At 52.0% G+C, this 27,949-nt stretch overlaps 1 protein-coding gene across 1 annotated transcript in view; it reads right to left on the bottom strand.

The window, feature by feature from the left end:
- Window positions 1–27,949, bottom strand: part of DPYD (dihydropyrimidine dehydrogenase) — a 521,728-nt gene that overhangs the window by 244,892 nt on the left and 248,887 nt on the right. Inside the window, exon 12 of the mRNA XM_037051359.1 lies at window positions 12,688–12,872. Coding sequence (XP_036907254.1) covers window positions 12,688–12,872 — 185 coding nt within the window. The remainder of the gene's footprint in view (window positions 1–12,687; window positions 12,873–27,949) is intronic.

The following is a 27,949-nucleotide window of genomic DNA, read 5'->3' as shown; positions in this document are numbered from 1 at the left end:
GAAAAGCAATCTTCCCTCTTGCATCTGAGAAGGGAAATGGAAACAAACAGAACCTTCAGCTACGGTGGCCTACAGTTTCACGGCCACGCCGTGCTCCCCCACCCCAGGTGCTCCTGTGCCGCACGCGGCTGAGCACGGGCTCGCACACGGACGTGGGCTGTGGGGGAGAAGCTAGCCTCACCGTGATCAGGTATTCCAGTCGCATTTCCCCCTAATTTGCTTTACTAGAGTAATTTTTTAAAAAGCACTGTGAAAAGCAAGACCATTGGTAGTGCTATATTTGATTAAAGAAGAGAACCCCCCCCCCCCCCCCGTGTTCCATCTGATTTCAACCATCGAACAGCTTTCACCGGCTCATTTTCTTTCTACTGCATTGTGACAGAAGCACAACGGCCCCTGTCCTGGGGCGCAGCTGCTCCTGAGGCCCCCATTCTAAGACTATTCTAAGGCAAAAAAAAAAAAAAATAGCCTTGTGCAGCTACTTACGGCTAGATTAATGCATAGGCGGGATTAATGCATTAATTAACTCCAGCTCAGTTACTCTGCCCTTTGAAGGAATATCTATTGAGGGGGAAAAAAATCTTGCAAAGCAGAAATTAATTTGGGCTCGCTGTTTCCATGGTGGAAAGGCCTAGGTACAGTGACTATAATTGTAACATAAAATCAGATTCCATTTCTCCACTTGGAGAGATCGCTATTTGCAACGGAAACTTCTGAAAAGGCATCAGGCTATAGAAATGTTTCTTTAAAAAATGACCCCCTTTTATTCACGTTTTAAAGGATATATTATTCACTTTGCTCTTAATAAGATATTTGTAGTCTGAGCACTGAACAAGGACACAAAAGCCCGTATTAACTCTGGTGGTTGGGACCTTTTCCCTGTCTAAACTCTTGTCTCCAGCCCGGCCAGTGGGGCTCAGTTGGTTGGAGACATGTCCTGTAGACCAGAAGGTCATGGCCCCAGCTGCGCACAACCCAGGGGGCCTTTTAAAAGGACTCAGGAGTGAATTGACTTTCTACATGTGGCTTGTAAGTTAATCAGAGACCCCTCCAAAATAATAAATAACTCACTGACAAACTTTCTCAAGTGCTAATCAGGGAGGTAACAATTACTGTGGTCACAGGCCTGGGGCAAAGGCGGTGGACAGCGTGCTGGTCAGGGAGGGGCCCGCGGACCCTTGGCACCCAGACCGGTGCTGCAGAAGGCAGATCCGTGGCGCACACAGGAGGCCACGAGGCCGAGGTGGGAGAGGGGGAGGGGAAGGAAAGAGGCGGACAGGTAAGAGAGGTGCCCTGAGGCAGCAGCGGTAACTTTAAGACTTGGAATGAAACGCTTGGAGCTGTGAGTCAACACCCTGCCGGGGAGCGCCTGCATTCATGCTCGCCTCCTGCCCTGAGGATTTCAGGGAGAAGTCTTCCCAACAGGCCCCGGTGGGGTGGGGTTGCAGGCAGAGCTGGGCCGGTTCAGCACTCGGCTGTCTCGTCTTCAACACACCTGACGTGAAGGACACTCCTGGTGGTCAGACCGGGGACATGCTTGCACACAGGCACGCTCACTTGCACCCCCCGTTTCCACCTGGCCCTTCCCTACCGCCCACGTCAGTGAGCTGACCTGGTGCGTGTTGCCGATGACCACACGGGTCCATGAAACCTGCCCCCTGTACCTCCGGGGCTGCACAACCAACGTGTCCATTGTATTTATCAATAGGTGTTTGGTTGGAGGACCACCTACTATGAGATCGACGTTGTTCTGGGCATGAGGGTACCACCAAGAAGAAAATGGACAAAAAAATCTACTTAAAGGCCATGTTCCAGTGGGGTGTTGTCTGGTGGGCAGTGACCGTGCAGCCTGTGGGAAATGGTCCCGGATGAGAGGCGTTGATTTGGGGACCAGCGGTGTGGACTACAGACATCCAGAGCCACCGCCCTCGTCGGCCCCGTGGGGCAGATGGGCGGGGACACGCTTGGGTGCTCTGCCTTCCCCAGGCTCGGGGGAAGCTCAGGCAAAGAGAGCCGAGAGGAGGAGGCCAGGTGGGGACCGGGACGGAGCAGACGTGTGAGGCTGAACAACTCCACTTTGAAAGCCCTTCCGGATAGTTCTACACTCCCGAATGAATCGCCTCTGCCTTGCATTTACTCTTTCAAGTCCGCTCTCAGCCTGCTGACCAACGCAGGAGTGACGGACTCTCGGGGCCACACCCACCTCACCTACTTACTCAATCTGTGAAATGGGAAAACCCGCAGTTCCCCCAGAGGTGGTTTTGAGTATGATGCAAATGTTAAACCCCTAACACGACAATCAGCCCCAAACGGGTATTTAATAATCAGACTGTTGACTTTTAACACACTATTTGGTTTTCAAGCCATCAAAAACTATAATTTTATCCTTTTTGTGGATGACAATAGTGAGGCTCCAGGGAAGGCACCTGGGGTCTGGAAAGCGTTTACGTCCTCATCCTGGGAACCCCTCAGGGCCCCCGTCACTGGCCCCCTGCCGCCCCCTGTGCTGTCAGAGCCTGAGTGGGGTGACCCCAAGCCAGTGCCACACCCCCACAGGTCCAGAAGCAGGACTGATGAGGAATCCGGGAAAAACGACACCTAGTCTTCCTTGTGTCCGGATTTCCTCGATCTGATCCTTTATGACTTGCCAAAGACTCAACTGTGCCAAATCACTGAATGCCGAGCAACACAATCTGGTTAAAATGTGCAACGGGAACTAATTTGCATGTAAATTTACCCCCAGCAAACTAAAGGCTTTGTTCTGTGGGGCCCCATCATTAGCCGCAGGAACTCCAGGCACCGTGGTGTGGGAGAGTCAGCGCTCATTCTTGCCCCGAGGGCCCACTCGGACCTCGGGTCTCCGAAGTGGCTCACACTCCAGTCACACACGCTGAAGTCCCACCCGGTGCGCACAGGGTCAGCTCCGGTCATTCTTTTCTACCGGTTCTCGTCCCGAGGTATCTGCCCCACGTAGCAGCCTACTGCTCTCCTGGAAAGGAAATATTCTGCCTTTATGGAGACCATTTCGTTTTAAATTACTTTTCAGGGCCAACGCCGCCGTATCATCCAGGTTCGGAACTCCACGCGAAGTCAGTAAAAGGCATCGCAATTACTTATTAGTTATGGTGTTTTCTCCCCCTACCAGCCAGCTGATAGATTTGTGTTGATGGCTCCATTAGATACAGGCTTCTCTCTCTCTTTTTTTCTCCTAGATATCCTTTCACAACAAATAGATGTTATAAAAACAAATTTCCCTTCATACCCCCAAAGCCACACGTCATTACAGAAGCTTTAATAGGAAAGAGTACCGTGCCTCCGCTACTTGTTATTTAGAGACACAATCTGGGAGGCACACCAAACGTCACCTGACGCACCATCGAAGAGGAAGTCTGGCGAGCGAACTCCGGGGCACACCACTCATTTGTCTGTACGCCCCCAAACGAACTTCATTTTCCAGTGACCGTAAGGGGGGATGAGGGGGTACCTGCGCCTCTGGTCCTGGCTCCATTGAAAGGTCACACTGCCCACTGAGGGGCCGGACTGAAGTCCCCTTGGCCCCGTGACCCTGACCAAGGGGCACAGCTTTGTGCGGAGACAGCATTTGGCCGTGACGGACTCCGATATTATTTTTTTGAGGCTCTCAGTATTTCTAATGGAATCCATTAGGATTTAAACCTGCGTTTTTATCGGCAGTCATTGCTCTCTCCCTGACAGTGGCCAGTGACTTAGACCCATTCTCCTTTTAACAGAGGATTAAAGAATTTGCAGTATGTGAAGGACACTTTCCCGGTAGGCTTCAAGTTTTCTGTATGGTGATCATTTAGAAAGCCTTGCCTCCTCTCAGCCAGGGGGAGAGGGTCAGAGACAGAGAAGCCGGCTCCGTGGACAGGATTGTTTTAATCTGAAGCAGAGGAGGATTTAGAAACCAAAGTGACCCCCTGGCTGTGTGGCTCGGTTGGTTGGAGCTCTGTACCTTGCACCACAAAGGCCGTGGGTTCGGTTCCCAGTCGGGGGGTGTGGGAAGCAACCAGTCGATGTTTCTCTCTCACGCTGACGTTTCTTTCTCCCTCCATCTCTCTCCCTCTCTTTCTTTCTCTCTAAAGTCAATAAGCAAATCCTCAGGTGAGGAATAAAAAACATCAATGTGACAATACTGATGACACTGTCCCCACCTCCACTTATGACACTTTCATTCTGTGTGTGCAGGAGCAGCGTCGAAGTCGCCACCGGCCATTAAACCACAACTTGCCGGCCGTCCTTGGCCCGCCAGGAAGCCTGCAATTCTGCCGAAGCCAGAAACGCACCTCCAGGTTGCAGCCTTCCCTCCGCCTCCCGGAGCTCACAGAGCTGCGCGCCCAAGTGCCTGCCTCCGGGCGGCCCGCTCGTCTGGCAGCTGCAAGGGCGCCCTTGACATGTAGGAGCCCCCGGTGCAGCCGGCTGCCAGGCCCTGCCATTGGCTCCCTGGGCGGGGGGGGGGCTGTAAGGGCGGACACGCCACTCCAGACCTGCAAAGGGCCACAGAGATGCTCAAATGCGAAGCCGGGCCACTTAAATTCCTAATTCTTACAGTGCTTCGGAGGGTGTGGGGACCATGGGGGCATTTCAGGGCAAAAGAACACCTTCGACCACGTGCAATTAAAGACAGAGTTTAAGCGAAGAGAATGATCATAGGGCCTTCTACTTCAAGCTGGCACTGAGGGTCTTCAGTGCAACGAAGGCTGGGATGTGGGTTAGCTCTTCTGAGTTGGCCTCGCACGTCCCCTGCGGCCCCGTGTTCAGCCACTGCTCGCGTCTGCCCGCGGCACGGGTCTTTGCCGTGAGGCACGGTTATGGTCACTCTTTAGGTTTTACTTCCAACGTCACAAAGATTATTAGAGCTAGCTTTAAATTCTTACAGCCCGACAATGTGGGCTCATTTGGGGAAATCACTGAGCCCAATATAAAATAAAATGTTAAATATTCCAGTACTAAGAACCCACTGTAATCTTATAAGATTTTCAGGTATCAACCTTTGCCTTTTCCCTCTTTAGAAAAAGATTTTCTTTTAAAGAGACTCCAAATCAGAGAGCGTTAATAACCTGACTGATCTGTAAAGGTAGCAGAAACACAAAATCCTTCACTTAACCTTAAAACTTAAAAATGGCAGAAGGCGAAAGATTTCATTTATTGATATGAACACGGACCATTTAATTAGCTCTACAGCGATGATCCTTTATGCTCAGTTTCAAATCCCCCGTCTTCAAAGTGTCCTCGCCATTTCTGTTCTTGTTTGTTAAGTCAGTATTTCTCAAGTGAAAGACTGACAGGCACAGACAGGCCTCCCCAAGTGTCCGGTCGTACGTCCCCACGTAGATAAAATTAATAACACGACTGAAAAGGAGAATGAAAGATTTAACACTATGTGCAGGACACTGAAGAAATGGCAGGCAGGACTGAGACGGCTTTCAGTGTTGAATTAATCACTGTGAGGGGGTGAGATCGCTTCTCAAAGGACAACTTAGTGAGGCTGCGTTGTTCCCCACTGGCCACAAGGGCAGACAGGGGTTCTGTGGGGGGCCCTGGGGGCCCGGGGCCCCCATCCCAAACCAAGCAAGCACAAACCTGGCTGTCCCATGCCGAGCCGTCACCAAACGCGCCGCCGGAGGAGGCGGCGGCTGGCTCACAGGGAAAACTCGGACATGCGGCGTGATTATCGAACTGTTCCTTCCTCTTCCAGCTGAAATCTCGGCTCCCATTTTGCATGGACTCCCTCTGTGGTGGGACCACGGCTCGAACCCCTCTGCACCAGGGACGGAAGTTGCACCTCCCCCTACATGGCTGTTGGCCTGCCCTCTCTTGCCCCGGGCAGAGCTGAACGAGTGACCCACAGGTGAGAAGCTCTGTCTCCCTGCCAATCCTCTGAGATTCCTAGTTCCCTCGACCAGCAGAGACTCCCCTGGGCCTGGATCGGGCCAGAAGCAAATGCACAGACACCTCACATGGCCGGGAAGTCGGTTGACAACAGTTCTGAAGAACTTCACACCTATTTCCAAAAATAGCCATGTTCTACATGCACCTGGGTAGGATCCCACTCCCTGTCCGAGAACATGACTGTAGCAAAATATAGACACTTTCCCGCTGGACTGGAAATAAAGGCACCTGCAGAAAAGCTATAGCTTAGTGGGCACCTGTGCCCTGTGATCTCAGAGGGCCGAGACAGGCACTTAACCTGGTCAGGTGCCAGAATAGTTATGTGTGTATCCGTCGTATCTGTGGGAAGATAATTCTGCCACAAGAATGAGTTTGAAGGGTGCTGACAAACAAGAAGGAATAACATAGACTCATAAATGAAACCATCGAAATAATATCAGGCACCTTAACGGGGGGGCTCGTTCTGAGAATACAATATATTGCAATGAAGGATAAAGGAGCCCTGGCTGGTGTAGCTCAGTGGATTGAGCGCGGGCCTGCAAACCAGAGGATCGTGGTTAGATTCCCAGTCAGGGCACATGCCTGGGTTGCAGGCCAGTTCCCAGCGGGGGACTCACGAGAGGCAACCATACGTTGATATTTCTCTCCTTCTCTCCTTCCCTTCCCCTCTAAAGATAAATAAATAAAATCTTTAAAAAAAGGATAAAGGTTAAAGAAGAAAAAAGACTACCATTTCGGAGCATGCGTGGAGACACACGCAGGTATGCAGCCAAAACCCTGAAACCAAGCCAGCAACGGAAAACTTCACTCCGTGCTGTGGGAAGCTCACCTCCCACGCCGGCTGCCGGTGAGCAACATTCTGCAGCAACACAGCCTCCTTCTTCTCTAAGCATCCAGCACTTGTGCACAGAGAAGTCACAACTGGTTTTCAAATGTTTAATGCCCCAATGCCTCCTTGCTTATCCTCTGCCATTGCCTCACGAATGGGTCATTTCCATGGGATGAATTCTGCCGAAAGACATCGGGCCCCTTTCTGTTCTTTTCTTGCCTGTGTTTGCAGAAGGGCTGGACCAGTTCCCTGCTTTGCTTGAATCCCCGCCCTAACCTGTTCACTCCGCACGTCCCCTTGACCACCATTCGCAGCTTTGTCTCTCAGCAGTTGTCCTCCTGTTTGGAGGCAGCGGCCTGTGCATTCGGTCAAGCACTTGCAGGCACAAACTCGGTGTTTACTCGATGTTGCATCTGCGAGATCGGGAGTTTACAACAGAACTCCGAGGCACGGACGAATGACGCACCTGCAGGGTAGCTGTGAGGACATAACCAAACTAGCGGGTTTGACATGATCGTTTTTCGCCATTTGGACCAACTGCGCTGGACACACATTCCGTGTGTGTGAGACCATCTTCCGGGCGCTTCCCCGACTGACTGCCTCAGGGAACAGATGCCTGTGGGCAGGGATTCCTTTGGCGGAACCCAGCCTGGGTGCCCACCCCACATCTGCCTGCAGCGGGGCATCGCGTGGGAAGATGCCGCACAGCCCTCCTCTTCCTACTTCTGCGACTAAATCTGCTCGTATGCTGATACCGGAGCAAAGTCGGTAATTTTCTGAGTGACTGCCTTCTCACGAGCGAATGACATTTGCTGCTAAGCTGTGTCTTGGGCACATGTAGGGCTCTCTCAACCAAGCTGGCTGTGCCCGCCAGGCCCCCTGGACTAGCTGTTAGTGCCTTCCTCCCGTCCTCTTCCTCGGGAGACGCACAGAGGACGGCCGGCTGTGCCAAGTCTTCGTCATGAGTACGGCACCCATGTGACCAAGCCCTTTCTACGCCCGCCAGCTGGTTGTGTGCTTCTTAAGGGTCAGTTGTATGTCCCTCCCTCCACTTGTGTAGGTGACCAATGTGAATGAAAGCACATCAATGGGTGAGCTCCAAGGACGCGAAAAGAAAGACGGTTGATTCTGGGAAAACTAAGTTGGATGTTTTCAAAAGACAGGATAAAGAGTGTCACGAAAAATCAGCTACCAGCCCCGGCTGGTGTGGCTCAGTGGATTGAGCCCCAGCCTGGGAACCAAAGTGTTGCTGGTTCAATTCCCAGTCAGGGCACATGCCTGGGTTGCAGGTCAGGTCCCCAGTAGGGGGTGTGCAATAGGTAACCACACAGTGATGTTTCTCTCCCTGTCTTTCTCCCTCCCTTCCCGTCTCTAAAAATAAATAAATAAAATCTTTTTAAAAAATCAGCTATCACATGCAGGGTGGGCCACACAGCTCACAGAACTACGGGGGGAGGGGGGGCATTGGTCATACACAGCCATTTTCTGGGGTATTTTTTTCCTTGCAGTTGCTCCCCTTTAATAACAAAATTGTAGAGTGTATTATGGTTTCAGATAAGAAAGATGACAGAACGTCACCCCCTGGATTCAAAAGGCACTACCTTTTTTAAGTGAAAATGTGAAAACATCCGTATCTTTTAAATTAAAAACATATGTGTTTCGTGTGCATGTAGATCTTTCCCGCAGTGTCCGCTTTGACTTCTGATTAACCAACCAACTCCTGGGTTCTGTTTCCCAGTTGAAGAGAGTTCCGTCGTCGCCCTGCCTTTTTAAGTGAGTGCGCCATGGGCAGCGCCCCTGGTCGTCTCCACTTCATCCTTCGGGTTCCTTCATAGCTGGACCTAAGGGACAGTCCCTGCAGCCCCCCTTCTCCTGCTTCCGGCGACAGTTACAACTACAGAGGGCCCCTCAGGCCAAGTCTGATGGGCTGTTTTTAAACTCCAACATCCTGCAGGGAAGGTGTCAGGGGCCGCTGCTGATGGGCGAGAACGGGGGCCCAGAGCTGAGAAGCTCTGGGAAGGGGGCGGCAGGGCCAGGTAACTGAGGGCCTGCCCTCAGTCAGTCCCCGCCTCCTTGCCGACAGGGTGCCGACCTCCCCCCCACCCCCCCACCCCCGCCCCGGGCTTCTTTATCATTGCACAGCCTTTATTTTATAAAGTGGTAAGACAGGAATAACGGCACTCATTCCACAGGGTCACGGGCACCAAAAACTGTGCAGAAAGCCACGGAAACAGCAACTTTACTCCCATGTCCCACGAGTGACCGCCGTGTGCAGAGGAGGATGAAAATCCGGGCCCGCTTTCCCCACGAGGCTTCTCCAGAAACTCAGTCCGGACTGACCCGGACCCCGCGGGTGCTCCAGCATTTGCCGGGAGAGTGGTCTAGCTTCCCATCAGGTCGCATCCCGTATCCTTCTCCAGCGATTCCACAAGGCTCATCCTCGGGTTCGAACACCATCATGCCGGGCGGGTGTGGCTGAGTTCTTCCTTCCTAGTGCAGAACGTTTTTCCAGCCATCGGGACATGAACACACGCGGGGTAAGTAAGTAAAGCCATGAGAAGGTTGCAAGGAGAAGTCCAAATACGTTTTTACATTGACACATTTTTTTCATTTGGCTGTGGTCATCCTCTCAGTGACGTCTCTTTCCCTGGGTGCACTGTCAAAATGACCTCTGACCTTCAGCAATTCTTATCCACGCGGAAGGAGAAAACGCGGATGCTCCTGGACTTCGCTAACGTTGTGTGAAAATGACGGAGAGATCATATCGGATCCTTCAGGAGTGCTGCTCGTTAGCGAAGAATAAGTTTAAGACTGTGCTGTACGGACGCTTAAGGAGACGCCGACAGGTCGGAAACGCCCTCTTCACACCAGACCCGATGGTGCTGCCTCTCTACCAAGTGTTTTTCACTGCACTCTGCCCCTCCCATCCCCACGTTCAAGTCCTCCACACAGTGCTCTCAGCGTGTCCTCGCCCTGGATCATTTCAGCGCTTTCCTCCCGCTTTCCCTGCACCTTCTCCACACTCAGGGCCTCCTGCAGCCCAGGCTGCCTTTCGGTAAAAAGAAAAGAAGCCGGTCACAGGTGCACGGTGCCGGAGCCAGGAAGCAGCGTGGTGAGGGTCCCAGGGAGGCGCCCCTGCTCTGAACAGACGCACACAGCAGCAGACGCTGCTGCGGTGGGCAGCGGGATGAAGTCTGGACCGTGGCCAGCCAGTCCTCTGCCTGGTCCCCTCACGCTGTGAGCAAGCTCTGTTGTCCTGTCTCGCTGCCTCTTGCAGTGCCAGCCACCCAAACCCCAGGGGATAGCTCCAGTTCTTCCCATCCGCCCTCTTCACGTGTCTGGATTTTTCCGCAAAGCCACTGCTGACTCCATACCGCGACCCCCATGTCCCACAGGACGCATCGCTCTCTCTCCGCGTTCCCCGTGCCCTTGCACTTTCTGTCGCTGTGTTTATTGTACTGCACTAGATGGGTGTGCACACAACCGTCTACCCTCCCCGACTGGGAGGTCATCGGTGGCCGGTTTCATGTTTCAACGCACATTTGCAAACCTAGCCATTAGCACTACCGATCCAGGGTAGCACTTTTAAATGTACAGTCTGTTGAGGGAGTGAATAGAACCATGTATCAGTGACTGCATGGACAGACAGATGGGTGAAGATATAGATGGCTAAATAGAATGCTTCTACAATTACTTAAAATAGCCTCTTTCAATCAGTGTCTGTTAAAATCCTAGACTTGATCTTTCTAGTCAATTCTTCTATTTTATAATTTTTCTCTAATGCCCTTTGTCAATCCAAAGTAAATGCTCTCTAATAACCCACGCCACAAACAACAAATACTTGTAGCTCAGACCCTCAAGTAAGAGCTTTCCAGTGGGTCTGTTATGGAGTCTCCCCTGCCCCCCAACAGGGCAGCGACTGGAACGATCGTGGGCCCCTGGGAAGACCGAGTTCTGGAGCTCCGAGGGACTTGCCCAGGGCCACAGCGTTGGAAGCTTGGAACGGGGCTGGAAACCAGCTCAGGTCAGTGCAGAGCCCCAGCTCCTAACGACTACACTACACTCACCTCATGCATTCACATCGTTCCCTCCCAGAGCCGAGGGTGGGCCCTGCGGCTGGGACTCAGTGAGTGTAACTAACTGATCAGAAGGACCCAGGAAAGGCAGCCGAGCCCTCCCTCCCAGACAAACACAGGAAGGATCACACCCCCAACCCAGGTGTTTTTGGATAATCCCCCGTACCCAAGAAAGTGTATTACGAAGAAATTCTAAGTAGCCCACGGCAATGAACACATGAGTGAATCATTACCACAGTGCACACAGTTTCACCGTCATTCAAAGTGCACTGTTGGGTGTTACATTTCCCCCAAACTAGCAGAGACCCCAAGGCAAGGTGCTGTCACCCTTCATTCGTGAGTACATTCCAGACCCTGTGAACACGTTTCTCAATGAGTGCTACATTGGTAAGAAGAGGATTCGCTTCTGGTGCCAATGAACTTAGGTAACATGCCCATGAGTTTTGCTGACTCCTCTTCAAATGCCTTTAAAATGAGTGGTCTTGCGGCAGGTAGACCTGTGTGACAGGTGAGCACACTGTGCATTCTGAGGGCGCAGGGGTGAACAAGGAGGGCTCCAGGTTTGGGCGGAGAGAGACCAGCATGCAGGCCTCGATCAGGGAAACCGAGGGAGAGGGAGAGGAAGCCAACCTGGAGGGCCAGTAGGATCCAGGTGAGTGAGGTAGATGGAGCGAGGGAAAAGCCAGACTCCGGAGATCCTGGCTATGTCGTGGGGTTCAACCTGGCACCCCAAGCTGAGGAGTTCGGGCTGTATCCTGAGAGCAGGGGCGTCTTGGAAGGGTTTACTGGGGGAGCACGGGGGTCGAACTTGCACCTGAGAAGCCCCACCCGACTGCAGCCCAGGGTGCTGGACTTGGGGGGAGGTAAGGGAGCCCAACTGCAGAGGCAACGGAGGCCACAGCCACGTGAACGGCGGGGCGGAGCGGGGCACACCCCACCTCACACGCTCCTTCCTTCTCAGTCTCGGTACTTGGCGTCCAGCCCCCTGGCAGTGGAGGGGGGGACTGTCACTTTTATTTGACAGAGATCTTTACCCGCCTCCCATTTCTACTGCAGTTTTAAAAGGCAATTAAAGACTTTGTTGGACAAGTCTGAATCCTTCAGTCAAACTCCAAACTAGTACCGGCCACAGACTGTGAATTTTGTGTTCTGAACACGAGCATTCCTAACAACCTGTATCTTTAAAAGCATGCACACTTTCTCTTTTTCATCCTCCCTAAAAGTCTGTTTCTCCCCTTTAACACATAAGCAGAAGCTAAGTAAAACAGTGTGCTCCATTTTCACAGTACACTTTTATCATACTCAGGGAAATAAAAAGAAAACAGTGAAGTCAGAAGAAATATACCCTTAAGGATCCTTTCAAGTGACAATTGGGAAGCGCTACAAAGCCACAGCCATCATAAAGTAAAGTGAATATTCTAGTCACTTTATTTTAGTTTATTCTATTTCACTTGTATTTTATTTTGGAAGCTGTCAGTAGATGTAAATATTTAGGGGAAAACTTCCATTCCCTACGGACTCGCGTTCGGTTTTGCCTTTCTCAAATCTCCACAGGCGGTCTGCCTCCCCCTGCGTTCTCTCCTGGAGACTGAATTCACCCGCTCCCTGGGTTTCGCCCTGCCCAGGCACCTGCTCTCTTGTCTCCCGCTTGGACTTTCACTTCCTCAAGAAGACAATGGACCGGTCCGTGAGAGGCCTGGCCGACCAAAGGTTGTGCTCCACACGAAAAACAAGTTTTCTCCAAGTAGCTACGTATGTGACCGACGGTAGGTACCTATCACACGCCTGATGGAAGTGCTCACCTGGGCCGGCAGCACAAACCAAGCACTCACACATCTGAGAAGGTGCCCACGACGGCCCCCACAGGCCTACCTGTATGTATTTGTGAATGAACCAGGAAGCTTGCTTCCCGTCATTCACCGACTCCACGGTCGTGTTCGCCAAGCCAACCAGATCGCCGCCTGCGAACACCCACGGCTCGCTGGTTTGCATTGTTTCGGGGTCCACTTCCGGGAGACCCCATCTGTTAAATTTGATGGGGCTCAGGGCTTCTTTTACTGAAAAAAAAAAAGGAAATAGACAATGAGTAATCCATGCATCATGTAACAATAACTTGCAGATGAGGAAAAATCACGATTTAATTATTGGTCTAGGGATTGAAGCAACTGTTTTCACGATGCGGAGAAATGCAAAGTTTGTGAAATGTCTGACTTAGGAACACACTGAAAGGCATGGCTTAACCACCTCTAGACGCCTTCCACGCGGAAACCCATGAGCACAGAGCTGGGCGCTGTTTCTGACCTGTGTTTATGTCCAAGAGGTCAGAGTCCAGGCAGAGGGGATGCACACCCCTGTAATATTTTAATAAAGATGAAGTTCATTTACATCCCTGAAAATCCACTTAAAACGTATTTTCTCAACTTAACTTGTCCATAACCACTGTTTTCATGGGTTTGCTATCACTCACGGGACCCCAGACCTGCCCTGAGTCACAGGTATAAGTTACATCGTGAATCTGGGTGGACGGCCCATCAGTTTGTTTCACAACAAGAAACCAAGAAGTTTCATACACGAAATGGCACAAAGCCTTTGACATTCACACCATACTATTCGAACTCAATGTTAAGCACTTTAATGGCTCTAGGAAGAGAGTTACCATTAGCCATCAATTTCTGGATTTTTTTTTTAACATCAGTAAATACAAACATTACCATTAATTCCTTAGAACAGTTTTGGGTGTGAAGTCATTGCCGCGTCCTGGGTTTGAAGACGGTGAATGTGTCGTGGAACTAGGAAGAGGCCGGGCTCCTTTAAGAAAAATGTCTAAAGGGAAGTCTGATTGGATACACAGCCCTGGTGTCTGGACGAGACCCAGATGCCCAAGAACATGAGGGGAGGTGGACCGCGCCACCTATGATGGGACAGGCTGAGCCAGCGTTCCAGACCAAGGGGTCTTCTCTCAGGGCAATCAGGGCATGAACTTGAAGTGCAGTCTCTCGGGACAGACTCAAAGAGCTGTCCTTCAGTTCAAAAGAGAAGAGAACTTCATTCCCTCACCTTTCCCACCCAGCCCTACTCCTCTTCTCGTCCGACGGCTATCGGTCTGTTCTCTGTACCTGTGAGTCTGACAACAGTGTGGAGACGACCACAGGGACAGGGGCCGGGGGGGGGCAGGAGAGGGTGAAGGGGGGTAAATGGTGATGGAAGGAGCCTTGGCCTGGCATGCACACACAGTACAGCACACAGATGAGTTACTACAGAGCTGCACGGCAGAAACCTATACAACGTTATTAACCAGCGTCACTCAATAGGTTCCACCAAAAATCAAAAACACCAACATGAGAGTATACAACAACTTACACTAGAGGAGAAAAGCTGGGAAGATCCTGGAAGTTAGTAGTTGAACAGATTACGTCAACCACGAAAGAAAAGAAAATAATCAATGTAAAAAATGTTATTCTGACTCTGAAAACCAGTTTCTTCTGAATAATAACAGAAACAAAAATAAACCCCTGCACGTTCATGTAACTCTCTACTTAGAGAATATTAGCATTTAAGGACATCATTAAGGGGCACACTTAGTTGTGTTTTCCCCGTAAGACTGCAGGCTCTACGCAAACAGGAGCGCGCCCGTGCTGCTGGGCGCTGAGCCAGGGGGCCCAGGACCGCCTTGGGGGTCAGGAAACTCCCTCCGGGGGACACATGGGTGCGTGGGTGAGGTGGACCGATGCTCCCGTGCTCAGGCTCGTGTGTAAAGACTCGCTCCTGTTTGTGTCTCTGATGTGATTTCACCTTTCGTCGAGAGGGAAATTAAATATTCATGTAATTATTTCCAGTGCAGAATGGCATTTTGAGAAGGTTCTTCTCAGGTCTCTAAAGGTCACAGAGAACGAGACCTTTACCGGCTGCGCCCCCCTGGGCAGATCGTCACCACCATCTGTCGACAGAGACTTGAGTTGCAAGAAAGTCAACAGCGAGCTTGGCTCCTCGGCTCAACCTTTTATCATCACGGCGCCCGCAACGCCTCGCCGCCGCGTGGCTTCCATTGCAGGATGAGTCTCTGGGGTACAAAATAATTCTCCTGCGTGGGAGGTGACCTCACGTGTCCAAGGCACCCATCAATCTTCGTCCTACAGAGGGACTGGAACAAAGATGATGCTCAAAGGAGAAGGGACTCGAAGCCGCCTCACTGGGGAATCAGAGCCCTTTCAGCCATCTTCCTCATCTTCTTACAAGAACAACTGTGCAGGCTGCCGTGAGGGTCACTGTGAGCCTGAGCAGGGCGGGGGCGACGCCCTGGTTACCCTTGGTTTCCCTGGACAGTGGTTATAGCCGGAGACACGTGTGTTCGGTGGGCTATGGCAGCCTGGGCTTCAGCATGTCCTGCTTGCTGGTGGCTCTTTCAAGGCTACGTCCCTAAAAATGTAAATTTTCTTCTTTATAGAGGAGTCTTCAGACTACAGGCTGGGGGCCAAAGTCAGTTTACAGTTGTTCCCATGGAAACTAGTACAATAATAAATAAATAACAGGACAAGAATAAACCCTTTTGAGTACTCACAGCTGTAAACCTGACTTTGGCCCCACCCTGTACCTAAGCTTCGGGCCTCACAACGCGGAAATCGACCCGTGAGAACCCGTGCCGTGTGCACGGTGGATGCTGAATTAAACTGAAGTTCTCGGGTGTCCACGAATTGATTCGTTTTCGCAGTGGAGCGGCACCACCAGCCCCGTCGACGGGCCGTCGGGGGGCGTTGCCATGAGTTTGGAAAGTAACTCCTGCATTTCTTAAAACATTCAGCACTAACGCCCTTAGCCACCTAAGGAGCATTTAGTCGTGAAATCAAAGTGCTGTTCTGGGCACAGGTCTTTCCATCGCACATTGGGTTATTTTACGCCCCTAAACATCCCCACATCCGCACGCTTACTTTTCAACACCTGTTCTTTCCATGTGGGAAGCCTTTGCCAATGATTTTGTCATTGGTAATATCCAGCTAATCTCACTAATCACCAAGCGCATGCCTGACACTGTTCCAAGACAGAAAAGACTGTTCTCTCACTGAAAAGATTCTCAGCCCCCTTTTGAAAGTTACCCACGAGCGTCTCCCCTGCCCCTCTGCAGGCTCCAGTCGGACGCGCCACGGTCTGGTCCCGTGGGAGAGAGAACCAGGAGAGACGCTGAGGGGTCGCAGATGCCGCGGGCTGTGCGGGCACCCAACACACTGCAGGAAAGCTCGCGCCTGTTGAAACAGAAGCCACTTGTTTCCACTTAATGTCTAGTACTTACGTCACCAACATCTGAACAGCATCCCTGACAAAGTAGAACAGAAATAACGATGTGAACGGAAGGTCAGAAACATCCTCTCTCAGTGGCACTGGCAGCCGACGCAAAGGTGTGTTGAGTACCGCCCAGCCACCAAACGGTCAGGGTCATGCCGCATCTGGTCCCTGTGGGCCAGCGGACTCTCTGGTAGTACGCGTGCCCAGTGAGGCAGGCGGGCAGGGGAGGAATCTGTGAATTTGTTTACTGAGACTTTGTGGAAGCTGATAGCATGGATCCAAACAGCACCCTTCGTGATTTCAATGACTCTTCTGAAATAGCATAGTTACTTCTATTACTCAACCATATTTTTAAAGCTCCAAAATATTGACTATACCCATCGAATCAAGGATTCAGGGGAAAAAAGAGAACACGTTTTGTTCCTAATTTGTCGGAAAGGCATCTGGTGGTTCAGGCCCGTCTTACGGAAAAAAGGCTCCCACCTGATTCTTCATGGGGACCACCCTCCCCCGCTCCTCCGGTTGTCTCCACTGAAGCAGCCCCCAGGGAGCACAGGGGTGCAGGCCTCCGAGCAGGCTTCCTGCTCTCCCCTTACCTAACCTGGAAGGAGGCGAAGACATACCCTGACATTTGCACAACAGGTGACTGCCTGCTGCTTCCTCCGCAGAGGTAAAGGAGTGTTAACAGAAGCCTCATATCCTTTCTTTCTTTCTTGTCCGTAACCTAACAGGGGTGGGGGAGGCTAGGATCTGGCGGTTTTCCCACAGATTCCCCTGAGACGGCATCTTGGAGCCTTCTGCGCACACGTCTGGGAGCTCCGTGGCCAGGCAGACGCGGAACCTGAGAAAGCAGCCCCGCACATGCTGGCTCACGGCCTGTATCGCTCTGCAAATGGGAGGGAAGCGTGTTCAACACACGGTGCCTGGTGCTTGTCGTCTTTACAAAGAAAGAAAACGTCCTCCGTTCACACCAAACTCGGGAGATTTATGTGCATTTGCTGCTTTAATTACTACTGGGTGCTAATGAGTTTGTTTAAAAAAACAAAGACCCTCTGAGGCGGGTCTAAAACAAGAAGTGGCTTTGAAATAGAGACTTTGCATCAACTTCGTGCGATGCGTGAAGATTTTTTTCCCTATAGACTTCATCGCACTGTGACACGCAGGTTCTCCAATAAGCCACAGCTCAACGCTGCAGAGGCCCTCCCTCAGGGACATGTCACCGGGAGACGCCGGCTGCCAAGGTCAATTAGGCTGACGGAGCTGCGCGGAGAGGCCCGCACGCAAGTGACAAGTGTGTTCCTGGGTATTTATGAAAGGGTGTCAAGGACGTTATATCTTAGTGCATAAATATAAATTAATCCTCCATAAACAATACAGCAGAAAGCATAATGAAGAGGGATGGCTCCCCTTCTAGGGAGCGTCTGAGATGCTACAAAAACAACGGTGGGGGGAGGAAAAACGCAGCATTTGTAATAAAATGGCGCCCTGAAGACGCAGATGGAGTCGACTCTGCGTAGCCTGTTAGGCACCAGGATGAAGCACGGTGGGACGGAAACACGGGATGAGGGGACAGTCCCGGAAACCAAGGCCGAAAACAGAATCTCGGCCAGAGCAATAAACGCTCAGGTCGGGGCGGGGGAGGGGGGGGTGTCTCGGAGGCCAGTGTAACCTGGGGTGAGGAGAGGGCAGACCCGGGCCACGCCTCCAGCCAGGAGTCATGGAAGTCCCTGGATGGGCTCTGTCTCCCCAAGTCCTTCTGCGACTAAGTTTTAGGAGCGATGGTAACTCCCAAACGTGATGGCACCCCACGGAAGAGGCATCATTCTCTGGCCTAACCTCCACCCCCAATCAGCCTGGACCCGGCCCCTCCCTGCTCCTCAAAGACCCTAAATACCCTGCACCGGATTCTCCTGAGGACATGGCCTTTCTCTCCTTCTGAAAAACTGTCTTGACACGGCGCTCTTTTCTCACGGCCACACTGACACCTCTCCTTACGTGATTTCCTGGTGTAATTTACACGGACTGCCCACTGTGTTCACCACATGACTTTCCTTCCGGTCTGCCCCGCGAATGAAGACAGGGTCTCGGAGTCCCCAAATTCTGTGACCTCAGCCCTCTTGCCCCTCCCCTCCTGTTGCATCCAAATGGGGGAACTGTTCCTCTGATCTCCTTTCTCTGATTTGCAGAACAGGCCTCCCTCTGGGCTCCCCTGATCTGTGTGCTCTTCCTTGGGCTCCAATTCATCCACGGGAAACTCCTGGTCTCCAATTCATCCACGGGAAACTCCCGGTCACTTCTCACATCTCATTTACATCCTCCTCACCTAAGAAAGAACGTTACGGGACACGACCCGTATTTATTGACCCCTTCATGAGGCAGAGATGATGCTGGGTATCCCCACATCCTGCCTCACTTAGACCAGGAAACAAGGGTTTAACGTAGATGTGATCGCCCTAAACATGGTCCGTGGGTGGCAGAGCCTGCGGTGGAAGCCAGTGATTTCTGGCTCCACAGTCCTGCTTGCCACTGACCCCTGGCATGGGGAGGCAGAGAGCCAGGGAGCTGCCCCAGTGCGGGTGAGGCGGGCGGCTACGAAACCTAGCCTGGGCCAGCTTTACAGGTAAGCCTTTAGGTCATCGCTCCCACTTCCTTTCCCTTTAAGGCGTGTCAACTACAACCACTTCCTGTTCGAGGATCAACTGTCCCTTGAGATCCCCCTGAGTGTTGGGACCACATCTGAGCCAGCCCCTTCCCCCACAGCCTCCAGGACGCACAGAACATGACAGGACTCCCTGCATGCACTGTGGTTGAAAAAAGCAACCTGTCACCCCAGTGCTGAGCGCTCATAGCGCCTTGTCTTGATGTATTGTTTTCCTTGCGGGTCTTTTTCTTCCTTCCGCAATCAGAGAGTCGTCGGCTCATGGTGGAGAGGGGATAGAAATAAATTCCATTTTTTCATTTTTTTAAAGCTTCTAAAATAAAGCCTCGACAGTGGCAAACATTCTGACTAGGGGAGAACAGGCGCTTGGCTGGTTTCTCCCGCGTGACTTAACTACGTGACTTCCCCGCAGCTCCGGTGGGATGGTGCTCCGTGTGGGTAAGCTTGTGGGACCCAGGCAGTGGGAGAACACCGACTTGGCTCTCTTCCCCTGGACACTCAGGAGGAGCAGGGGCTCCCAGCGCCAAACAGGGAGAAGGACGTGGGTAGCTGCCTTGGCCCCGGCTTCTGCTTCCCTCCTAGCCCCTGGGGGGGTCTCGTGCTCATTTCCTAAACTGACCAGCTAATCAATTTGGAATTAACACCATGCAAGCACTTCACCTTGATTTGCTTATTTCTCTGCGATCATTCCCTCTATTTAAAACTCTGAACTCCTTGAAGACTTGATTTCATTTTATCTGCAAGAGACCTCCTCCAGGAGGCCTGTGTCCTTGAAGGAAATGCGTGGGGATTGTTTTCAAATTCTCTGTTGGGTTCCCAAATGCTGCACTTTGATTTGCTTATTTATATTCAGTGATGCCATCTACTTAAGACTACAAACTCCTTGAAGAAATAGATCATCCTTTAATCTGATTTGGACCATAATCATCACGATTCTATACACATTTGGGTGCTTAATGCTTCTTGATAATTAGGAGGCAGTGAAAAAGTAGAAAGGCTCTGGAAATATTTTATATCTACTTCTCAGGGAAAGAACTTTCTAGAACGCTGAATGAGATCACTAAGTGATACAAATAATTACAGAAAGCGGTTCAGAAAAATGTTTAATAGAAGGTTCCCCATTGGCTGCATTTAAAGCCCAGATAAAAAACAGGAGTAAATTATACGACTCGCAAAAACAATATTATTAAAATATAAGCGACTACTGAAACGTATTTTAATTAACAAAATAAATCACATGGAAAAGATTCCCTAAATAGAGGCTCAGAAGTCGGTCTGTGCGCGCCCGACTCTGCCATGACTAATTATGGATCCACGTAATGTGTGTTCAATTTGGGCTTATTTAAATAGCAGAGATGCTCATTAGCTGCAGTATATCTGTGAAGCTTCAGTAAACAGTTTAATGGTTTTTATGTTTAACCAATTTCATAAGTTCCTGTAATTTTAGCTTTAGCAGCTCATTAATGTTATTTTTTGATATCCATCTTACGACTCTTTTTTCCCCCCATGGCCGATGGGCTGTAGGTGCACTTCAGTGTGAACTTAACACACACCGCGGGCACGGGGCACGCTGGGCTTGGCAGGGCTGGGGGCCGTGGGGTACAGAGTGACACTGGCCACTGTCCACCGGGTGCCTGAACGAGCGCGGGGCTGGTTCTGGACCTAGCGCATATGGACTGGTTCTCCGGGGCCTCACGGAACAGGTGTTCCCATCTCACACCTCAAACCCAGTCCAAGGCAAGTGACCCACCCACTCTGAGGGTGTGCACCCAGCTGCAAAGGAGCGTCCGATGAACCCGCCGGAAAGCCTGGTGTCCTGAGGGGCGCTTAGAGACGCATGCTGAGCCTTCCAGAGGGGCCTGCACTCTGAGTTTAGATCCGGTGAGTTCCCCAGGGAAGGACAGAGGGCCGGTACGCGCAGCATCGATGGCTTATCGTTGAAAGTGCCCCGATGAAGCACAGACTGAACTGAGGCCAGAGAGGCACCACCGGGCTTTCTCGAGAATGAAGATCTTTCTGAGTCACACCAGACAGGAGGCGTGCACTTCAAAAGGTGTCCACTACGTATAAGGGGCGGGCCACGAGATTTGGTGAGCTGGAGGTCAAAGGGCAGTGAGAAGGCGACTTCTGCGGGGAAACAATGAGGCAGAAGGAAAGGGGTTCAGGAGGGAGGACCCAGGGGTGCACCGGGGGTAGTCCTCCTGGGAGCTTAGGAGGGACTGCGGGGTGGGGGGTGGAGTAAGGCACTGGAGTTCACGCATCCAGTCAGCAAACAGGACTGCCCACCTGTACCACGCCCTGCTGCGGGCGCTGCAGGGAACCACTGATAAGGGGCCGGGCCTTGTTGGCAGAAGATAAAAAAAAATAAAATAAAAACAGAGAGGGGCCGGAGAGAGTCAGGGGCCAGTCAAGGAGCTGGTAAATGAAGCCCCTGAAGGCCCCTTGCTACTACAGTTAGAATACCCACAATGCAGAGGGTGAGACTGAAGGAGAAATGGGGCCAGGAAGGCAGCTTCCATTGCCTGTCTGCTTGGAGGGGGGCCACGCCCAACAGTCACGCCCCTGGAAGGTTCCAGCACCCACCCCCCGGGGACCCAGCTCTGACGCCCCACCTGAGCCTGTAAAGGTTCTGAGCATCAGCAATGCTATTCCCTCCCTGACCCCAATTCCGGGTGAGCCTGTGGTGCAGACTTAGGGGCTGCTCTGGGTGCACCTGGCGTGCTCGTGGGTGGGACGAGCTCCCCACCTCTGTGGCCTCCACGCCTGCCTGACCTGGTCCCCATCCCAAGGCCACCGGGCCACAGCCTCCCTCCGCGCTTGCCGCTGGAAGCATCGCCACACCTGTGCGTGACACTCGCCATTTACCTATCGCTGCTTGAGTCTCTTTCTACCTAACGGCCTTTTCATTTGTGGGCATGTCCCCTCCATTAGATGGCAAGCTCCTGCAAAAGGGAAAGTGTTTCCTTGTCGAGTACCCAGAACCCAACACAGAATCTGGTGTACCTAATGCTGAAGGGAAACATGGAAATAAGGTCCCACGCACACATGGGAGGGCAGACGGAGGGCTGTCACAACCAAATGGAGGGACAGGCTTCAGTCTCTCCCCGAGGGGAGTGTGCGAGGTCGCAGGTGGAGAAGGATACGATGCCCCTGGAGGTGCTCCAGGTCACTGGGCAGTGGCGCGAGCACACAGGGCCGCACGAAACCCACGGAACTGCCGACATGCTCTCCCATGGGCCCGGGGCCCACACGGAGCCCTGGACACTCTCCCGTGCACTTGCATGGAGAAAAAATGTTAGGTAGGTAAAAGTCCTTTGTAAACACTTTAAGGAGCTTCTTCATAATTTAAAAATATTAGAAGTGCAGCTAGATGGAATAAAGGTGGGCACCGGAGAACACCAGATCCTACGACGCTTGCGGGTGGGGGGGCGGTAGGTGTACCCAGTAAGAGTTATCTAATAAGTCACTTTGCAAATTATGCTGGAATTGGGCAGCTTCTATAGTTGGGGGACAGATGTTCAATATGATTCAATGTAATCTTCCAACTTACGCAATTACAACACACATCTATGAAGGTCAATGTCTAATTTAACCAAAGACTGTCTTAAACAGGTACAGTGTTATTTTTATCTTGCGCTTTGGGCCAAGAACAGAAATGCAAGTAATCAACAAAAGTAATGCGCAATACAAACTACATATCGCTGAGAACACCGGTGTAAAATCTACATTATTACTTGCTGATTTTCCTAGATGTTCTACCCTGATTTGACATCTTGTAGCAAGCATTCCCCAGGCGTTTCTGGTCTCCCTGTACTTTCTTCCATACACCACAGGCTCACTAATGCTTAGAAGACACGTATAACAGACCGTGGTCCACAACGCCCAGGAAACTCGGCCTCTCACGGCGTGTGGGACAGCCGTTGGCTGTACTCTCTGATTTCTGTTCTCTGCAATATTTACGCTATTTTCCCACCTCCCACCTCCTGTCCCCAGCAACACTCAAACCACGCCGCCGCTCTCCTGCTTGTGTGTGTAGCCTTCGGTTTGATGGAAAACCACTGATTTGCCCCCCGTCTCCCGTCAGGATGCACGAGATATCAAGCACCAGCGAAACCTGAAGGATGAAGATAAGGGGAGGCTGTGCGCAGAGCTCTTCACCGGGGAAACGAGCCTGTTCCTCTGCAGCTACTGGAGGGAAGTGAAACAATCACAGAAATGCCGTGTTGTGCTTCAAACGGACGTCTGGGCAGTGGTAAGGGATGGGATGTTGATTCCGAACCACTTTCAGCACCGTTATCAGTGCCCCCGCCCCTCCTCCTCATCCTCTCCACCCTGTGAAACCGTTTCAAAGTGGAGCTGCACGGAGATTCCATTATTTGGGGTGGCTACTCTGCAGAAATGGCAGCCCGAGTATGGAATCCCACTGCTCCGCCCTCACTCCGAGTGGTATCCTTCAGAAAAGCAATAAATCTTTCAGCCAAAAGAAGATCCCCATAGAACCACTTTTAAGAAAATGGGTCCAGTTTTATTATGGGGTTCCTGAGAATGGTTCTTGCCCAAAACAGAGTTCAAGGCAACACGAGGTACAGAAAAAACTAAAAGGGTTTGTTTTCAACTTGGAGCCAACCGAGAGAAAGGGTCCCTCCATGCATTACTGCTCGGGCATCCTGAAACGAAACCAGGGCCCCAGGACCACAGAGCTGGGGACGACTCTGTCCTCGAAGCCTTGTTCCCTTCAGAACAGTGGCCACTGGAGAAGCTGCGGTGACAGAAGCTGACTTTTCCTGTTCGTCATAGGACAGACAAGGCACTTCCGGATTTCCAGAAGAAATGCCACATTTCTCGTAGTTTTAGGAAGTTGTTTGAACTCTAGGTTACAGGGGCTTCCACGCATTCCTTTAATCAACAAGGAGCCGCTGTTCTAGGTTGTGGTGTTGGAAGACGGAGAAGCGATGGGTAAGGCTCCCCCAGCCTGCTGCCGATCGCTCTGGGCTTCCTTAGTGCCAGTCCACTTCCTGCTGCGGGAGGAACTAGCAAGTTCAAATGCAACACACCACCGTTCCCCCAAGATCCGTCCTACCTGCTGCCGTTGAGTTCCTTCTGCTCCTGACCGTCTGGTCAGACCCTGCCCTATACATCACACGCGACCTCTTCTCCAACCAGCGACCACGCCCCGAGTGTCCGACGTTCTGAGTGTGCTTTCGCAGTTTCACCTCACCCTCCACCAGCAGCCACTCCAACTAATGAAGGTCCCCTGAGCGGTGTCACTGAAACCCAACATTGCTGCCCTACAGAGCCTGCAGCAGGGGTGGCCCCTGTGAGTGCAGGTGGGGTGCACCTGAGAGCAGGTGGGAACACCCTCTGATGTGGGCATTCAGCCCTGGGGGGCATGTGCCCTTTCTGATACCAGCCACTGCAGGGGTCACGTTGTGGTTCCTGACTTCCCACTATTGGAAGGAAGCCACAAAAGGTTCAACACCCAAGCAGGGAGGAGGAGGAGCCCCCCTGCCCCCCCCCCCCAGAATGGGACCAGCAACACTAAAGGCCTCTCCCACACTCAAACAACCCCCTTGGTTGCTGGGATGCCTGGAGGATAAAATGCAAAACCCCAGATTAGCACCTAAGTGTCTCGGGTCCACACCAATTTGTACGCAATTTTCTTGCCATTTTATCCCAAACCTGTCCCCTCTGCCCCACCACCCGGCATCTGGCCCAGCTGAACAGACTTTTCCCTGTTGTCTGTCGTGTGAAGCATTCGTCACCTCATGCTCTTGGGCACGACGCTCCCTCTGCCGGAGACACTCCCACTGCGGCCCTAAAATCCAGTGCCAGTGGGGTCTCAGAGCAGACACGACGTCCCAACGTGGGCATCCACCCGCCCACTTCCCCACTGCTGCCTCCCCAAGGGGAGGACTCGTGTTCCTCATGCCTGACGGTGCCAGTCACACAGCTGGACGCGAGGAAATGTTCACTGCAGGATGCGTAACGAGACGATGGATAGTAGCAGTCGCGAGTCGAAAGTTCAATTTTAGAAATCGAAATGGAGAACTTGTATCTTCATTTATAAAGATAAGAACATGCATGAACTAAGGAGGCTGGTGACAGCTTTCTAAAGACAGGCGCTTTTCTCTTCAAATCTTGCTGTTACAGCGACTGTCAGACGCCTGCTTCCTCGAGTGGTGTGCGGTGAGCCGGCTGCATCAGCTCCTGGGGCTCGCTGACCCCGCCCCCGCCCCACCTGGAAACTCCTCGGCAGCACCCAGACTTCGGCTGGTTGCCCACTGCCCCCAGGGCCTTTCTCCCGAACCCCCAGCCTGGGCCCCTAACCTCCCCAGCACCGTTTATTGCCATCGTAAGCCTCCCTGTTGAGCTGCATTCCTGGAGGTGAGGTGGCCTTTGCCGTTCCCCCACTTTGTCCCCAGAACCGGGCTCTAGGCCTGGGACAGCGGGCCATCAGAAGTTACAACAGGGGTAAGTGTGTGCAACCAGGGCCCGGCAAGTGTGATCTCTGAGGTCCCTCCCAGCCCCCTGACCTGCGAGTGCAGAAAGGCCCCGAAGGGTCCCCGCAACACATCCAGTGGGTCACAGCAGCCACGAATGTCAGTTTTCAATTCTATCGCATCCGTTCTCAGTCCTATTAATCATCACAAAGCCTGATGTTTTTGTCATCAATCAAAAAGTGCTCCTGTCTGGCAATAAAGGGCACATTTTTGTGCCCTTTAAGGAAACATTTTTGTTCGTCTGTTCTTTGAACTTGAGTGCAAATATTTGCCCATAAAAAATTCATACAACAGTAAAACACGGACCGATGGTGACAGTGTCTGAACTTGGCCCTCCACTTCTTCCACCTCGTTTAATTCATTTATTCGGGGGCAGGGGAAATGGTCGCACGGTCCCCTCATTGAGTCCAAACTAACAGGAAAGACAGGCACGCTTCGCAACTGCAGTTTGGTGCCAAGAGGAGAGAGAGAAAAGAAGCCGGCCGTCTCTTAAATCTGCCGCCGTCCGGGGGGAGAGAGAGAGAGATGGAATGTTGGCGGTGAGCAGAGACTTCCTGCACTACAAAATGCATGTTTTCAAAATAAACAAAGGCGGTTACATTTCCAGGGAAGGGAAATGTTTGTGGAGGGGAAACGCCTAGCAGAGGTATCGCGTGCGTGATTTACTGACCGCCTTCAGGTCAGTCCGGAGCAATAAAAGTCCCGACTTAATGTGACCTGGAGTCTCACACATGTGGAGGGAANACAGTGTCTGAACTTGGCCCTCCACTTCTTCCACCTCGTTTAATTCATTTATTCGGGGGCAGGGGAAATGGTCGCACGGTCCCCTCATTGAGTCCAAACTAACAGGAAAGACAGGCACGCTTCGCAACTGCAGTTTGGTGCCAAGAGGAGAGAGAGAAAAGAAGCCGGCTGTCTCTTAAATCTGCCGTCGGGGGTGGGGGGGTGGGGGGGGGAGAGAGAGATGGAATGTTGGCGGTGAGCAGAGACTTCCTGCACTACAAAATGCATGTTTTCAAAATAAACAAAGACGGTTACATTTCCAGGGAAGGGAAATGTTTGTGGAGGGGAAACACCTAGCAGAGGTATCTCGTGCATGATTTACCGACCGCCTTCAGGTCAGTCCGGAGCAATAAAAGTCCCAACTTAATGTGACCTGGAGTCTCGCACATGTGGAGGGAATGGAGGAGAGGTTTCCCGCAGGCACGATATTAAACGAGACGAAGGCTTTATCGTCTCAATCAAATGAGAAGTGGGGCGCACTGTCTGCAGGATGTGGGGCACCAGTGAATGCAGGGGTCAGTTACATTACGTTCACCAGGAGCACACCCACCTTCCGTGCACAGAAACGGGGACGTGTGGTCTCTTTTTCCCACTTTCCACTCTCTCTGCTACTGCCCAGAAGAGGAGACGGGAGTAAAGGAGAACGGGGCAAAGTAATGGTGGTTACTGAGAATTATCATCAGCTTCAGCGGCAGGGCAATTATTAGCAACTTGAACCCAAGGATTAAGAAATGGGTTTTATGAATTTCATATGTATATCTTTTCCATAAGGTGGAGATGCGTAACACTTTCACGACAGGAGATGTACACACCAGACAATATTGAGTGTTCAATGCCGTAAAAGGGTCACTTCACCTCCTCCCTCACGAAGCACACACAGGAAGGGACTTGCAAGAGAAATGCAGTACATCCGCGTGAAAACCCAATTTCCTTCAAACTTCCAAATTTAGGTTACTTTAAAAAAATGTCATGGGTATAACTAAGACCCTACAGAAATTTTCATTTAAAATAGCACCATAATCAAGGAATGTGGAGACAATGAGTTGTCCCTCCACTCTGCATGTGCTCTGTCGAGTTCCTCAAGCCCTGACATCTTCCGGACACGTTTGCGGGACGCGTTTGCCCAGGGCCTGCTCGGCTGCCGCCCCGTGCTCCACACCGGGAGGCGCAGTTCCGCAGGATGCGCTGGAGAACAAAGCTGGGTGCACGGTGTATGGAAAGTCGTTTGCTGAAGCCTCCAAGTGCTAGGAGGGGGCCCTTTATCCTACGTAGTATAGAGTAACGTTAGTGCATTTGCTGAAGGGAAGACTGGAGATAGTGGGGTAACATTTGGGCCTTTGGGACTACGGTGGTGGTGGCGGCATTGGCAATGGTAATGGGGAGAAGGGCCCTTCTAGGGCTGCCTGAGGGGTCACCCCTCCCTGCTTTGCGAGTCTCTCTCTAAATGCACCCCCCCCCCCCATGGCAGAACAAGGATGTGTGTGTGTGTGTATGCAGGTCTGCCTCCCAGCCCCGGCCGTGAGCTTTGGGCACACGCAGTATGCCTCCTCTCCGCTCCAGCTTCCCAGGACACGGCGCAGACGTGGTAAACATTTCTCACGGGCACCGGCCACATACGGGGCGGGCTGTCTCCTGAGACACGGAACTGTCCCAGCCNGCTGGAGAACAAAGCTGGGTGCACGGTGTATGGAAAGTCGTTTGCTGAAGCCTCCAAGTGCTAGGAGGGGGCCCTTTATCCTACGTAGTATAGAGTAACGTTAGTGCATTTGCTGAAGGGAAGACTGGAGATAGTGGGGTAACATTTGGGCCTTTGGGACTACGGTGGTGGTGGTGGCATTGGCAATGGTAATGGGGAGAAGGGCCCTTCTAGGGCTGAGGGGTCACCCCTCCCTGCTTTGCGAGTCTCTCTCTAAAT

This window comes from Sturnira hondurensis, unplaced genomic scaffold (assembly GCF_014824575.4).
Source record: "Sturnira hondurensis isolate 20B ecotype Veracruz unplaced genomic scaffold, ASM1482457v3 Scaffold0007217, whole genome shotgun sequence".
Lineage (NCBI taxonomy): Eukaryota > Metazoa > Chordata > Mammalia > Chiroptera > Phyllostomidae > Sturnira > Sturnira hondurensis.
This window is presented reverse-complemented; position numbering and strand designations above follow the sequence as displayed.